This window comes from Pituophis catenifer, unplaced genomic scaffold (assembly GCF_029215685.1).
Source record: "Pituophis catenifer annectens isolate HBS135680 unplaced genomic scaffold, rPitCat1.0.hap2 SCAF_16, whole genome shotgun sequence".
In the NCBI taxonomy this organism is placed as follows: Eukaryota; Metazoa; Chordata; class Lepidosauria; order Squamata; family Colubridae; genus Pituophis; species Pituophis catenifer.
Genome location: NW_027256896.1, coordinates 11,773,812 through 11,790,495, shown reverse-complemented (window position 1 = coordinate 11,790,495; position 16,684 = coordinate 11,773,812). Strand labels below are relative to the sequence as shown.

Here is a 16,684-nt window from a genome sequence, read left to right as displayed (position 1 = left end):
CCATTCTTATACTTATTTTTTCTTTGCCTCCTCTCTTTCTTCTCCTCTCCTCTCCTCTCCTCTCCTCTCCTCTCCTCTCCTCTCCTCTCCTCTCTTCTCTTCTCTTCTCTTCTCTTCTCTTCTCTTCTCTTCCAATCCATTTCCAATTCCAATTCCAATTCCAATTCCATTTCCATTTCCAATTCCAATTCCAATTCCAATTCCAATTCCAATTCCAAATCCAATTCAGAATAGAATAGAATAGAATAGAATAGAATAGAATAGAATAGAATAGAATAGAATAGAATAGAATAGAATAACAGAGTTGGAAGGGACCTTGGAGATCTTCTAGTCCAACCCCCTGCTTAGGCAGGAAACCCTACACCACTTCAGACAAAACTCTTTAAGAAGAGTTTTTCTTCTTAAAAACTCCCAGTGTTGGAGCATTCACAACTCCTGGAGGCCAGTTGTTCCACTGATTATTCCTATTCCTATTCTCAGCCTGGCCCATTTTGACCCACCTTTCCCTTGCCAGCAGAGGGGCTTCCAACTCTAAGTGGGCCTTCTGAAGGGCCTGGTTCTGGCTCTGCAGACCCTGCCCGATGCGGTGGGCCTGGCCTACAGGCAGCAAACCTCCCCTGCCATGGGACAGGAAAGGAGGGGCATCTTTTAATTGCTCCTAATTGCCGGGCCTCTTCCTGCTGGCCAGAGAGATGTCCCATTTGAAAGACACAGAGGGGGAAATGCTTGGGCAGCTAATCCGGCTTTCAGCCACTAAGCCTCTTTGGAGGTGTGTGATTTAGGAGCCCTTTCACACAGCAGCAACAGCACAAAGACCCGAAAAGCAAAAAGGGGGAAAGGAGGAGATGGGGCCGAGAGGAGAAAGTTTCACACGGCAGGCTGGCTCGGCTTAGCTGCCTTTGTGGAGCTGTTCTCCTTGGGGATGTCTGAAAGAGTCACGGCCTGCCTCTCTCCCTCCTTCCCTTTCTCTCCAAACCTTGGCTGACATTCCTATTTCACTCCATCTGCCAAAAGGTGGGCTCCCCATCTACCCACCCACCCCAAATCAAGCAAAGGAGGCTCAAGAGCAGCGGTGGGTTTCAAACATTTTTACTACTGGATCTGTGGCTATTGCATCTGTCTTTGGGTTGAGAGCAGTAGTGAGTTGCCCCGGTTCAGACCGGTTCGCAAGAACCGGTAGTAAAATCGACGAGAGGCTCCACCCACTGACCCGGACGTCATCATTCAGTGGTGGGTTTCAAAATTTTTTACTACCGGTTCTGTGGGTGTGGCTTGGTGGGTGTGGCATGGCTTGGCGGGCGTGGCTTGGCTTGGCTTGGCTTGGCGGGCGTGGCAGGGGAAGGATACTGTAAAATTTCCATTCCCTCCCCACTCCAGGGGAAGGATACTGTAAAATCTCCATTCCGTCCCCAATCCAGGGGAAGATTACTGCAAAATCCCCATTTCCTCCTGATCAACTGGGACTTGGGAGGCAGAGAATAGATGGGGGTGAGGCCAGTCCAAATTTTTACTACCGGTTCTCTGAACTACTCAAAATTTCCACTACCGGTTCTCTAGAACTGGTCAGAACCTGCTGAAACCAACCTCTGCTCAAGAGATATCTCCCCCAGATATGAGCTTGGCTGGGTGGTGTAAAGGTAAAGGTTCCCCTCGCACATATGTGCTAGTTGTTCCCGACTCTAGGGGGCGGTGCTCATCTCCGTTTCAAAGCCGAAGAACCAGCACTGTCCGAAGATGTCTCCATGGTCACGTGGCTGGCATGACTCAACGCCAAAGGTGCACGGAATACTGTTACCTTCCCATCAAAGGTGGTCCCTATTTTTTCTACTTGCATTTTTTTACTTGCTTTCAAACTGCTAGGTTGCCAGAAGCTGGGACAAGTAACGGGAGCTCACCCCATTACGCGGCACTAGGGATTCAAACCACTGAACTGCCAACCTTTCGATCGACAAGCTCAGCGTCTTAGCCACTGAGTGTCCCACACACAGTCTAAAAAAACACAAATGACCAGATGACCGCAAGGAATATAAACCTTTCCATTCCGTACCATCATCCAATCAGAGCTGAAGAAGCTCCTTGGATGAGAAGCAAAATGTCTTCAAAGAAAACCCAAGTGTCTTCAAAGAAAACCCAAGAAAGTACAGTTGCCTCTTGAAAAATGCACCTTTGGGACAATTCTGACCTGGATCTCCATAGACATTCACACAGGTCAATAGATGTAACCCAGGTCAACGAAAGCTCTAATCAACAGTTCATGTGACATGATCCAATGTTTAAATTAGGGTTGATCTTGGTTAGCGTATATATGCGGGTGGGATACAACCCAGCCTGTTTCATTAGTATAGGATTGAAAAGATTGAAAGGGTTAACTCAATAACTGAGTTCATCATGCTGTGAGAATACAGCCCTCAGATCTGGGTTAATATCTACCTGTTCTTTTACTTGTGGTTTGGGGTTGCATTAGAGCCAACCTGCACTAAGTTTCCAGTTGAATCAGTTCACTGGTCCGGATGGCTCACCGAGATCAAAGGTGATGTCAAGAGACAAGGATTGGGTAGCTTAACTGAACAGAAGTTATTCATTGACTTATTCCATTCATGAATATGCCATTCATCTTTCTCTCCAGACTGTTGGGCCATTCTGCGACATTAGAGTGTCAAACCAATGTTGCTTCTGCTTCATAGCAAGATCAAGGGAGATGAGGAACATCAAGAGCTTCAAGAAGTTTGCAAGTGAGAGAAAACTGGTTAACTCAAAAGGACAATCTTCCTTTTTTTTTTTTTTTTGGGGAGAAGGTTTTCTTGCTTCTTCTAGGTATGTCTAGTTTGATGAAAAGAAGGACTAGGGATGACATGATAGCGTGTTTCCCTGAAAATAAGACCCTGTCTTATATATATATTTTTTTTTGAACCCTGAAATAAGCGCTTGGCCTTATTGCCATGCGCTCAAAAGCCCAATTGGGCTTATTATCAGGGGATGTCTTATTTTGGGAGAAACAGGGTAGCAGTTTTTCCAATATCTCAGGGGCTTCCATAAAGAACACGGGGTCAACCTATCCTCCAAAGCAGCTGAGGGCAGGACAAGAAGCAATGGGTGGAAACTAATTATGGAGAGAAGCAACTTAGAACTAAGGAGAAACTTCCTGACAGTTAGAACAATTCATCAGTAGAACAACTTGCCTCCAGAAGTTGTGAATGCTCCAACACTGGAAGTTTTTAAGAAGAGATTGGACAGCTACCTATCTGAAAGGGTTTCCTAGTTGAACGGGGTTGGACCAGAAGACCTCCAAGGTCTCTTCCAGCTCTATTTTGATTGATTGATTGAAACCTGTTCTTCTCAATGTTATTTCAGAAAGCAGGTTGGCCAAAGGGTGAGAAATAGAGAGGGAGGGAGGAAGAGAGGAAGGAAGGAAGGAAGGAGGAAGGAAGAAAAAGAGAGGAAGGGATAGAAAGAAAACATGACTTGATCTCAGATTATAGTGCTTAGAGCATCAATTGTCAATATCACTGCACTGCAGGGAGGGGATCTAGCTATATGAATAAATAGAACCAAGGAAGGAAGGAAGGCTGATATTAATATAATAAGCCAGTTATTCAAGGTAGTTCTTTAAAAAAAAAAGATTTAGGCTACCTACTACAATATTTGGCCTTCCCTCCCTATCAGTTTCCCAACGGTTCTATTTTCGACATGGAGATATATATATAAGAGTTTTTCTATCCAAGCACCTGGTCTACCCCAACATGTGGGAGGGAGCATTCGGCTTCCCTTTCGCCTTTCAGCTCCAATCCAGGAGCCCTCAAGCAGTCGCATTCATGACAAACCATTTTTTATACCAAATTTATAATATATAAAATTCAAGATGGTAGCCCCAAACATGTGATCGATGCCCCATTCTTTTCAATATGCACTGTGGACACCTCTGTCTTCCAGGAGAACTAATAACAGGTAGTCCTCCACTTACAACAACTCATTTAGTGACCGTTCAAAGTTATGACCGTTTTTCACAGTTACCGCCTTTGCAGCATCCCCAATGATCACGTGATCAAAATTCAGACGCTTGGATCATACTTATGACCATTGCTGTGTCCAAGGGTCACACAATCCCCTTTTGCGACCTTTTGACAAGCAAAGTCCATGGGGAAGCCAGATTCACTTAATAACCCGAGTTACTAACTTATCAACTGCAGTGATTCCTTTAACAACCGTGGCAAGAAAGGTCGCAACATGGGGCAAAACTTGCTCAACAAATGTCTCAACTCAACCACAGAAATGTTGGGTTCAATGGTGGTCATAAGTTGAGGACCAACTGTAGTTCTGACTGCAGGCCCAGACGAGGGCTCTGCGCCGGAGGCAGAGATCGGGCCAGGGCCATCTGGGAGTGATGGCAGCAGAGAGGCAGAGGAACAGGAGGAGTCTGTTCCTAGTGCACGCATGCGCAGAGCTGCCAGAAGGCATGAGCAGCTAAAGCAAAAAGGACGACTCAGGAGTAAGGCCAGGAGATGATTGGCCCCTCCCATAAGGCTTAAAAGAGCAGCAAAGGCTCTTGGGCTCTTTGTAGGAAAGCAACATTGCTAAATCTGTTTTCCAGTCGGCTTGTTTCCGAACTTCATGGGGCTTTGCCAAGAAAGGCCTTTGGCAGAGTGCCAAAGAAGATAAAGGTTTGTGATAAGCCAGAAGGACTTTTTCTGAAAGACTTGTTTTGGAATTTATTTGGACTAAGCTGGGAATGAAGTCATTCTCAGCTGTTATAATAAAATAGTTTTGTTTGAGACTAATTGTGTCCTGTAATGACTAAGTGAGCCGAGGTCACAACAAGATGAACCAGAAGGCTGAGAAAGAGGATGGGGAGAAAAACCCCTCTTACCTAAACATTCGTTGGCCTCCCTGGCTGTGGCCCTCTGCCAGGGACGATCATAATGGAAAGGTTTGCAGCGATCACACTCGGGCCCTTCGGTGTTGTGTTTGCAGTCGCACACCAGCTTGCCTTCCTTGTCCTTCACACAGCGCGAGGCGTGCCCGTTGCACTTACACCGTCCGCCAACCTGGAATTCCCCCACGGCATAATAATAGGAAGATGAGCTTCCTCCACCGTCCTCATCCTCGTGGTCCCGTCCTCCGAGTTCCCGGAAGAGATGAGGACGGCTGAAAATGACCCGGATATCGGTAGCCGTCACCCAGTCTTGAAGGACAGGGCTGTTGTCAAAATCTTGAGCTGACGGACGCCCATCCAACGTGCTGAAGGCTATGAGCCCGCCAGTCAAGGGGTAGAGATCGGTGTGGGCCATCCGTACACAGGGCCTCCTGCTCGTTCTGCTTAGTGACCGTGGCCTTGTTGGGCTTCCCGTAGATCTTCCGGCATTGGGACGAATAGTATTGATAAGGCACCCAACTCTTGCCGTAATCCATGGACTTAAAAACAGCAGCCGATTCCGGACGGGGCGAGCAGAACTGGAGGCTGACGTAGATGACCTCAAACTTCTTGGCCAAGGAGAGGGTGAGGCTGACATTTTGGGGAGAGTGGTGCAAAGTCTCCGAACGCCAGCAAGTCATGTTGGCCGCCGTGTTGAGGTCCGTGAGATAGGATGCCGGGTGAGCTTTCCGGGGGTCTGACGAATCGCAGTGGCGGGTGGGGGGCTTCCCACATGTGCTGGAGGCATGGACGTCCCTGCCAAAGGCCGCATTGACAAACTCTGGGATGCAACGGCGAGGTGCCCCTTTTTCGTCGTAGCAAGGATCCGGTGGGATCTGCTGCATGGCAAAGGGGTTAACGCCCTGGAGAAGTCCACCCTACAGAGAATCAGGAGCAGGCATACAGCAGCTACGGAGCCCATCCTGTCGCAGGGCTTCTGGAGTCCCCAAAAACAGCTTCTCTCTGAAGGGAAAGCAAAGAAAGTGTTGGAAACAAGAGTCAGTTTTCCAGGGACGGTGGGAGGAAGAAAGAAAAGGAGATGCCCAGGAGGTATGAGGAGGCTGAATGGGGGAAGGTGGACTAGAGAAGATCAGGCTAAAGACTTGCAAATGTTTGAAAAGGGGCCTGGTGGAGAAATAGATCACCTGCTACTGCATGGCTAGGAGCAAAAAAAAAAAACCGTGGACTGAAGTTCAGGTGAAGGAAGGAAAGGAAGGAAGGGAGGGAGGGAGGGAGGGAGGGAGGAAGGAAAGAAAGAAAGAAAGAAAGAAGAAGAAAGAAAGAAAGAAAGAAAGAAAGAAAGAAAGAAAGAAAGAAAGAAAGGAGGGAGGGAGGGAGGGAGGGAGGGAGGGAGGGAGGGAGGGAGGGAGGGAGGGAGGGAGGAAAGAAAGAAGGAAAGAAAGAAGGATGAAAGAAAGCAAAGGAAAGAAGAAGAGATGAAGGGAAGGGAAGAGAAATGAGGGAGGAAGGAAGGAAGGAAGGAAGGAAGGAAGGAAGGAAGGAAGGAAAAACAAAAGAGGAAAAGAAAGGAAAGGAATGGAAAGGAAAATAAACAGAAAGAAGGAAAGGAAGGGAAGGGGAAAGGGAAGGAGAAGGAAGGAAGGAAGGAAGGAAGGAAGGAAGGAAGGAAGGAAGGAAGGAAAAACAAATGACGGAAAGGAAATAAACAGAAATGAAGGGAGGGGAAGGGGAAGGGAGGGAGGGAGGAAGGAAGAAGGATGGAAGGAAAAACGAAAGAGGGAAAGGAAATAAACAGAAATGGGGGAAGGGAAGGGAGGAAGGAAAGAAAGAAGGGAGGAAAGAAGGAAAGAAAGAAAGAAAGAAAGAAAGAAAGAAAGAAAGAAAGAAAGAAGAAGAAAGAAAGAAAGAAAGAAAGAAAAAGAAAGAGCAATGCCACCAGGTTCAGCCTCAAGGAATCTTCTTCCTTTATATCTCCCCTCCTGTCCTCTTTTTTTTTGGGAAGGAGGGGGAGCCCCTCTTTCCATTCCTCCCCAGCTCTCCATCTTCCAGTTCTCCCCAACCTTCCGATGTCCCCGGGGATGGCTGAGTGTATTTCCCGCCACATGCCGGGTGAAAATTCAAAGGTTTAATTAGCTCCTAATGCGCTCAGTGGGAAAGCTGGTCAGCTTGTAAATCTTGCCTCCAACATCAAAGGCCGAGGGGGAAGGTGTGAACCCAGCAGGACTGAGCCAACCCCACTGGGCCACCATTGTCTCCAAGGACCGATGCTTGTTCCCACCCATCGCAAAGCCGGGGCAAGAGTTTAAGCTCTGAAAGGGATGTTAATCAAGCAATTTCCCGCCTGGCTGCTTCTCCTCCTGGGTTTCTTGGAAGTGCTGGTCCCCGGAGCTTAGCTTACACAGGCAAGAGGAGAATAACGGGAAGGCCGGGGCCGAAGCAGAGTTGGCTGGCAAGCATCCTGCCACCTCCACCCTGTTTGTAATCTGGGCCCGGCATTAATTCTAGGCTTGGGTCTCAGGAAAGAAAATCAATTTAAGGGAGAATTTTTAATCTAATTTTTTTTTAAAAAAAATTTAATCTATAAAGTTTATCTAGGGATTTAAGGAAGATCATTTATACTTTTTAAACTTTTTTTTTAATCTATGAATTTCAGGAAGGGCTGTTTAAATTTAATCTCTATTTTTTTTTTTTATCTATGAATTTCAGACAGAAAGACTAAACATTTAAGGTTTACCTTGCTCACTTTTTTAAATCTATGAATTGAAGGAAGATCTATTTACATTTAATGTATCCATTTTTAACCTTTTTTAATCTATGAATTGAAGGAAGGACTGTTTAATCTCTAATTTGTTTTATATATGAATTTCAAAAAGAAAGATTTACATTTAATGTTTACATTTTTAACTTTTTTATCTATACATTTAAGAAAGAATTCTTTCTTCTCTTCACTTCCTTTCCCTCTCCTCCCCTTCTTCATCCCTTCCTTCCTTTCCTTTCCTTTCCTTTCCTTTCCTTTCCTTTCCTTTCTTTCCTTTCCTTTCTTCCTTCCTTCCTGCCTGCCTGGCTTTCTTTCTTTCCTTTCTTTCTCCTTCCTTCCTTCCTCTCTTCCTCTTTTTCTTTCTTTCTTTCTTTCTTTCTTTCTTTCTTTCTTTCTTTCTTTCTTTCTTTCTTTCTTTCCTTCCTTCTTCCCTTCCTTCCTTCCCTTCCTTCCTTTCTTCCTCTTTCTTTCTTTCTTTCCTTTCTTTCTCCTTCCTTCCTTCCTATTTCTCTTTCTTTCTTTCTTTCTTTCTTTCTTTCTTTCTTTCTTTCTTTCTTTCTCTTTCTCTTTCCTTCCTTCTTCCTTCCTTCCTTCCTTCCTTCCTTTCTTCCTCTTTCTTTCCTTTCTTTCTCTTTCCTTCCTTCCTTCTTTCCTTTCTTTCTTTCTCCTTCCTGCCTTCCTTCCTTTCTTTTCTTTCTTTCTTTCCTTTCTTTCTCCTTCCTTCCTTCCTTCCTTCCTTCCTTCCTTCCTTCCTTTCTTTCTTTCTTTCTTTCTTTCCTTTCTTTCTCCTTCCTTCCTTCCTTTGCTTCCTTCTTCCCTTCCTTCATCTTTCTTTCTTTCTTTCTTTCTTTCTTTTTTTTTTTCTTGGGTTAGGTTTAGAGCAAGCAGAAGAGGCTCTGGGTATATAGAAACTATCATGAAAATTTAGTAATGAAGTCTGCACAAGGAGATACAGTTGGCATCCATCATTAGTTTTGCTTAGAATCTAAGACCTTTTGACACACAAACACACACACACAAATACACACGTTCCCCCCCCCCCCCCAGAGTCCAGACATAACATAGTTTGATCAATTACTCAAGCAAATCCTTGTGTCACCGGTGCAGAATTTCATACTGAAATACATAGATCGAGTTTGTAGGCTAAGCAAATCCCTCCGCAACCTGAATTCCACCACACCGTCAAAGAGGGGGAGAACCAAAGGGGGACCGATAAAAGGGGCAGCGGCTGCCCTCCTTTCCGACCTTTGGCATGCCGACAGGTTCTCTCCCCCCCATCGCCCCCCCCCTAAATTGGAGAAGGGCACCCTCAGCTGCAGAACTTCCCAATGCTGGATGAGTTAGATGCCTCCGCGGGCCTCTGAAACGCTTCCAAGTTTTTCCCCGAGATGGAAAGAGGCGGAATTAGATACACTTGCTTTCATATTAAAGGAGCGAAGGGACGCTCAGAAGGATAGGAAGAGAGCCAAAAAACTAAAACCACGACCTGCTTGCAAGCCTACCCTGCCAAAGAAAAGGGAAAAGAAAGAAGGATGCTTGAAATATTAATTTCAAAATACACATTTCCCCTGGAAGCCAAGAAAGGGTGAGGGAATTCTTTCCACTCAGCTGTCAGAAGCCGAGAGCCACACAATCTCTTCGTTTCCAGCAGACCCAGCAAAGACGGAGGGCATTCAACTTTGCCCCCCCCTCCCCCCCCGCCATCTTGAAACGGGGCAAAAAGGCACAGGAAGCTGATCCTCCCCCACTAACGGGGCCAAAAGCAGAATAACAGAATTGGAAGGGACCTGGGAGGTCATCTAATCCAACCAGTGGTGAAATGTAAAATTTGTTACTACCAGTTCTGTGGGCGGGGCTTGGTGGTGGTGGGGGTAATGTGACTGGGTGGGCGTGGCCAACTTTTTCTTTTTTTACTTTTAAAAGCATTTTTTCTACAACCTTAAGAGGTTGCAGAAAAAAAATGCTTTTAAAAGCCTCTGACGATTAGGCTTCTCAGCTGGGATCGTCAGAGGCTATTAAAGGCATTTTTTTTCCCTACAATCTCTTCGGCTGAAGAGCTTGTAGGGAAAAAAAATGCTTTTAAAAGCCTCTGACGATCCCAGCTAAGCCGCGCGATCATCGGAGGCTTTTTTTTTTTTTTACTTTTAAAAGCTTTTTTTCGGCCAAAGAGGTTGTAGAAAAAAATACTTTTAAAAGGGAAAAAAAAAAGCCTCTGATGATCGGTTGGCTCAGTTGGGCATGGGGAGGTCAAGGATTTTTGCTACCGGTTCTCCGAACTACCCGCCGCCATCGCTACTGGATCAGGCGATCCGGTCCAAACCGGGAGCATTTCACCCCTGAATTCAACCCCCTGTTCAAGCAGGAGACCCTATTTCATTTCGGACAAAAGGGCTGTCCAATCTCTTTTGCGACGTTGGAGCGCCCACAACTTCTAAAGACAAGCCGTTCCGGTGATTAATTGTTCTGTCAGAACATGTTTTCTACATTCAAGACCGTTGCAACATCCCCACGGTCACCTGATCAAAATTTGGAGGCAAGTTGGCAACTGGCACGTATTTATGACGGTTGCAGTGTCCCCCCCCGAGTCACGTGAGTCACTGCTGGAGGATCGCAGGCGTTTGGGAGAACCTCTAGCTAAGATTCTGTGCAGTTCGGAGAACCCCCCCAAATCCCACTCTTGGCTGGCCCCGCCCACCACGCCCCTCCTCTCCCAGGAGTCCCCACGCGGCCCGTTTTGGATGTAGGTAAGTGCAGGGCGCATGTGGAGGCTCAGGAAGGGCGAAAAAACAGGCCTACTGGAAGTTCGGGAAAGGCCTCCGGAGCCTGGGGAGGCCATTTCCCCCCTCCTGGAGGCTCGAGGAAAGCCTCCGGAGCCTGGAGAAGGCAAAAATGTCCCGTCCCCCCTGCCGTGGTGCAGGAGGCCAACTAGGCCACACCTACCCAGCAACCGGGCAGAGAACCCCTTGCTAAAATTTTTGAAGCCCACCCCTGACGTGATCTCCTTTGGCAACCTTCTGAAAAAGCCAAGTCCATTGGGAAGCCAGATTCACTTAGCAAAACGTGTGACTAACTTAACAGCTGCAGTGATTCACTTGACAAGAAAGGCTGTAAAATGGGGCAAAACTCACTTAAACAACCTCCTTGGTTTAGCCATGGAAATTCTGGTCCCAATTCTGGCTGTAAACCGAGGGCCACCTGTATTTGCATCCCCCTCCTTCTATTTCCATGTACATATACTTGGGGTACATTATTTTAAACGTATGGCCCAGTGATGGCTAACCTTTTTGCCGTCGCATGCCAAAAGCAGAGGGGGAGTGGGGGGGGTGTCGCGCGCATGCACGCCCACACCCATAATTCAATGAACCCCACTCCCCTGCGCATGCAGGTGCAACCCCCCCATGCTTCCCCCACTTTCGGCACACGATAGGCCGGTGGGCCTGGTAGGCCCATTTTTCGCCCTCCCCAGGCTCCAGAGCCTTTCTAGGAGCCTGGGGAGGGCAAAAACAGCCTTCCCCACCCCACACCTCTGTTTCCCGAATTCTGGTGGGCCCAGAAGGCCCCCAAATTAGTTGGCCGGCGTGTGCAGGTGCGCCGGAGATGAGCTAGGGCAACGCTCATGTGCCCACCGATATGGCTCCGGGTGCCACCTGTGGCAAGCGTGCCATAGGTTCGCCATCACGGGTATGGACAATAGCCTGACTAGGTGGCTCAGTGGCTAAGACACCGAGCTTGTCAATCAGAAAGGTCAGCGTTTCAGCCTTTCGAATCCCTAGAACAGGTCTCCTGCGTGATGACTTCCAAGGTCCCTTCCCACTCTGCTACTGTTAAACTCTGGGTTACGTGCCTTTAGCCAGGTGAAATACCTCCATTTCGGCAAATTAAAGTGCTATCTTACACTTCCCTTGACATGCTCATTGCAGATTGGATAATTAATGCTTGCTGAACGGTATCACTTTAATAACGGCTTTCAAAAGTGCCGGGAGCTGGTTGCCTCTTGACGGTTAAAAGTGGAGTAATTGGATTATTGGGGGGAAAAAGAAAGAAAAGAGATTTCGGCAGCTCATCCAACCTCAACAGAAAAGAACGTTTCCGGTTCTGGCTTTGCAGATACTCGACGATATCCTGACCTCTCTTGCTGCTTTCAAAAGACAGCAAAGTCTTGGCATTCTCCCTCCTGCTTTTCATCTTTGCTAGGATTGAGAAATCACCTCTGCTTTCGCTGTCCAGTGTGCTCTGGGAACGGTCCATCAAAAAAGAGCACACAGGATGTGTGCTGAATGGTAACTTCCGGACACATTTGTCTTATATGTCTCAGGTAGGACTAGAACTCACCGTCTCCTGGTGACTGGCATAAAGTCACCCAGCTGGCTTTCAGGCTTAAGGCAGAAGTAGAACTCACCATCTCCTGACAACTGGCACAAAATCACCCAGCTGGCTTTCAGGCCTAAGGCAGAACTAGAACTCACCATCTCCTGACAACTGGCACAAAGTCACCCAGCTGGCTTTCATGTGTAAAACGGAACTAGAATTCACCATCTCCTGGTGACTGGCACAAAGTCACCCAGCTGACTTTCAGGCCTAAGGGGGAACTAGAACTCACCGTCTCCTGACAAATGGCACAAAGTCACCCAGCTGGCTTTCAGGCCTAAGGGGGAACTAGAACTCACCATCTCCTGACAACTGTCACAAAGTCACCCAGCTGGCTTTCAGGCCTAAGGTGGAACTAGAACTCACCATCTCCTGGTGACTGGCACAAAGTCACCCAGCTGACTATCAAGCCTAAGGGGAAACTAGAACTCACCGTCTCCTAGTTTTCAGGCCAGCATTTTAACCGCTGCCCCAAACTGGCTGAAAACTGGGTTTTCAGAACCTTTTGCCCAGAAACACGCAAGTCCATCAGCATCCCGTTAACCTGTCTCCATTTTACACCAATATTTGGAGCAACCGATGACGTAGCTTCTACTACGGCTGTCGAGCGGCTCCTGCGGCTCCCCTTTTTGCTATTTGATCCTCACAACAAGCCTGCAAGATGCTAAGTCAGGTTAAGGGGTTGTGATTAACCCAAGTTGACCCAAACCCCAGAGCTTCGAACAGCTGAGCGGAAATATGAACTTCAAGAGCCCCCAAACTCCACACCAACTCTCTGTTACGTTCGAAGAATGTGGCTTGGACAACCCATTCTCCAATTGCAACGTTTCGTGGCAGGGTGCAGATGCTTTCAAATAAGAATACTTAGCTGGGTTATATATTTTTTATACGATAACGTTGAAGCCAGCCCTCTGTTTTGAGTCAGGGAAAGACCAGGTTTTTTTGGGGTGGAATATCTTCATAAGTATTTTAGCCTTCCCTCTCGGGACCCGTGGAGGAACCCCCCCCCAAAAGGATTGATTCCATAACTTCACTCTCTCCTTCGGGTGAGTCATGCTAAGTCAATATTTTCTCTCGTAACAAAGCAGTAGCTCTCTCTCCCCCCACCCCACCACCGTTTTTTTGATGGAATCCCTCCGTGGAAGGGAGGTTGAATCGGCAGTAGACGGGTGCACAGCCTGGAGCTCAAATCATTCCAGCTGCTTCGGTTCCCACTTCTGTTGATATTACCCTGGCCTTGACCACCGGCCTATGGACAGAGGCCAAAAGACCAGCACTGCAAAGCCTCACGCCAGGGTGGATCTTTTTTTGGAGAACTAGCTTTGAAAAAAGTGTGTGTGAGCACAGGTGTGTGTGTGGCTTACGGGTGAACAGAAACAGGGGGAGTCTGTAAGAAAATATTTGGTTGTCCCCGTTTCTTTCTTTTCTTTCTCTTCCTCCTCTTTCCCTCTTTCTCTTCCTTTCTCCTCATTTTTGCTCGTCTTCCTCCTTTCTCCCTCTGTCTCTTTTTCTTTCTCTTCTTGCTCTCTCCTCCTCCTGCTGCTCTTCTTCCTCCTCCTCTCTCCCTCTTTCTCTTTTTCTTTATTCTGTCTCCTTCTCCTCCTCTCTCCCTCTTTCTCTCTCCTTCTCCTCATTCTCTCTCCTCCTCTTCCTCTCCTTTTCCTCCTTCTCTCCCGTTCTCCTCCTTCTCTCTCCTTCTTCTACTTTTTTCCCTTCTCCTCCTCTCCTTTTCTTTCTTTCTCCTCATTCTCTCTCCTTCTCTTCCTCTCTTCCTCTCTTCCTCCCTCCCTCCCTCCCTCTCTCTCTCTCTCTCTCTTCTCTTCTTCTTTCTTTCTTTCTTTCTTCTTTCTTTCTTTCTTTCTTTCTTCTTTCTTTCTTTTTCTTTCTGTCTTTCTCTTTCTTTCTCATTCTGTCTCCTTCTTCTACTCCTTTCTCTTCTCCTCTCCCTTTTTCTTTCTCCTCATTCTCTCTCCTCCTCTTCCTTTCCTCCTCCTCCTCCCCCTCCCTCCTTTCCTCTTTCTTTCTTCTTTCTTTCTTTCTTTCTCTCTCTCTCTCTCTTTCTTTCTCATTCTGTCTCCTTCTTCTACTCCTTTTCCTTCTCCTCTCTCCCTCTTTCTCTTTCTTTCTCCTCATTCTCTCAGCTCCTCCTCTACCTCTCCTCCTTTTCCTCCTCCTCCTCTCCTTTTCTCCTCAATCTCTCTCCTCTTCCTCTCCTCCTCCTTTTCCTCCGCCTTCTCCTCTCTCCCTCTTTCACATTCTCTCTCCTTCTTCTACTCCTTTTCCTCCTCCTCCTCCTTGTTCCCCTCATTTTTTCTTCCAGCTCCTCTTTAATTTTAGATTCTCTTTTAATTTCCTTTCCCCACCTCCCAATTCCATCTTCAAACCATTTCTCATTTGCAAATTTCCACTTTTATAATCACAACATAGTACATTATTAGATCCTTTCTAGAAGGAACCAATTATATATAAAGCCTCCAGAGCCCACGGAGGGCAAAAACACACACCCCCCCCCCATGGTGCAGGAGGATGACTAGGCCATGCCCACCACGGGCACGCCCACCCAGCAACCGGGCAGAGAACCCCTTGCTAAAATTTTTGAAGCCCACCCCTGTCTTAAATCCACTTATCTAACTTGCTAATGACCTGGAAGTGGCTCAGAATCTTCATACATAGGAAGCAGAACTGAGTTTTTCCCTGCAAGCCTGCAAAACTTGATAATTATGATCAAATCAAATCTAATTTATTTAAATACAGTCAACAAACAGCCAGGTTAAAAAAAGAAGAAGTAAAAACTCAAAAACACTAACCGAATGCACCAAATACGATTTGATTTGATCATTAGGAAATGTTACTGGCTGGGAGCAAATAAGAATTCTTACGATTATTATAATAATCTTTATTATTTTTGCAACAATGCCAACTGGATATATTTAGAACTTCTACATTGGAAAAATGTTCTTTAAAAACAAGAATGGAACAAAACCAATACTATTTTTTTTTTTTTTGGCCTTATTATTTTTGCAGCAAATCTTTCAAAATCCTTTTGATGAGCCGTGTTACTAGACCTCATGGAAAAGACATTTCCTTTTGCCGGTCTTGTTATTGATCCTATGTCTCGTAATATAAATAGGCATACCTAATTTTCTTTGTATTTAGGTTAGCCCAACCTTAGGCTGGATACACCCACTTTTCCACAACGAATTAACCACATCAGTCAAGAGGTGGGTCTGGAATTCGGGCACCGCTCCCAGAGTCGAGTTTTCATATTATTTTAATGGTTAAAAGGAGAAATCCAGAACAAGAAAGTTTAAGTTAAACAGCCTCCATCTGTAGGGAAATTGGCTTTTCTCTCTCTCTCTCCTTAGATTCTTAAAAAAAGGATCTAAGGAGAGAGAGAGAGAGAGAAGCCAATTTTTTAAAAAAATACTTCCTACACTTTTTAAATCATTACTTTGCTCAATGGCTCAGTGGCTAAGACACTGAGCTTGTCGATCGAAAGGTCGGCAGTTCAGCGGTTCGAATCCCTAGTGCTGCGTAACGGGGTGAGCTCCCGTTACTTGTCTCAGCTTCTGCCAACTTAGCAGTTCGAAAGCAGGTAAAAAATGCAAGTAGAAAAAATAGGGACCACCTTTGGTGGGAAGGGAACAGCGTTCCATGAGCCTTTGGCGTTGAGTCATGCCGGCCACATGACCACGGAGACGTCTTTGGACAGCGCTGGCTCTTTGGTTTTGAAACGGAGATGAGCACCGCCCCCTAGAGTCAGGAACGACAAGCACATATGTGCGAGGGGAACCTTTACCTTTACTTGCTCATATAGCTGATGGCCCTAAATGCTATCTATTGATTTCATTGCATTGTTTAGCAGGAAGAAACGTCATAAGGACTATTTTTAAGAGGCAACTGGACTTTCTTGTTTTTTCTTTTGAAGACGTTTCGCTTCTCATCCAAGAAGCTTCTCCGGCTCTGACTGGATGATGGGGAATGGAAGGATTTATATTCCATGCAGACAGCTGATCATTTGCATCCTTTTAGAGAGTCGTTGAGGCCACCTGTAGGTTTGTCTGTGTCCTGAGGGTCACCAGAATAGTGAAAATGGGTGTGGAGCCTTCTTGGAACTGCTGAAAGGACTGTGCTGGGGAGCTGTGGTTTCTGCAGGATGTTTTCTCCGCTGTGTCCCTGTCTTGTGGAGCAGCAGTTCCAAAAAGGCTGCACACAGTAGTAGTTCCAAGAAGGCTCCACACCCATTTGCACTACTTGGGTGACTTTGAGGACACAGGCAAACCTCCAAGTGCCCTCAACGAGAATGCAAAGGACCAGCTGTCTGCAAGGAGTATCAATCCTTCCATTCCCCACCATCCAGTCAGAGCTGAAGAAGCTCCTTGGACGAGAAGCGAAAGGTCTTCAAAGAAAAACCAAGAAAGTCAAGTTGCCTCTTGAAAAAAAAGCACCTTTGGGACAACCATGACCTGGATGACCGAGAATCTCCAAAGACATTCATAAGGACTACTTTCTTTTTTTCTTTTCGCCTGATTTGTTCTCTTTTCCCCTAGCCTGGTTTTGTTGGACAACCACTGGTCTGAAATTGTAGAGGGTTTCCTACCTGAGCAGGGGGTTGGACTAGAAGACCAACAAGATCCCTTCCAACTCTGTTATTCTATAGTCATATATTTTCATATTATCTATCTCTC

At 46.4% G+C, this 16,684-nt stretch overlaps 1 protein-coding gene across 1 annotated transcript in view; it reads right to left on the bottom strand.

The window, feature by feature from the left end:
* NTN3 (netrin 3) overlaps positions 1 to 16,684 on the bottom strand; it is a 114,952-nt gene that overhangs the window by 73,875 nt on the left and 24,393 nt on the right. The window contains 4 exon segments of the mRNA XM_070955141.1: positions 4,865 to 5,279; positions 5,281 to 5,777; positions 5,780 to 5,845; positions 5,848 to 5,868. Of these exon segments, the coding sequence (XP_070811242.1) occupies positions 4,865 to 5,279; positions 5,281 to 5,777; positions 5,780 to 5,845; positions 5,848 to 5,868 (999 nt within the window).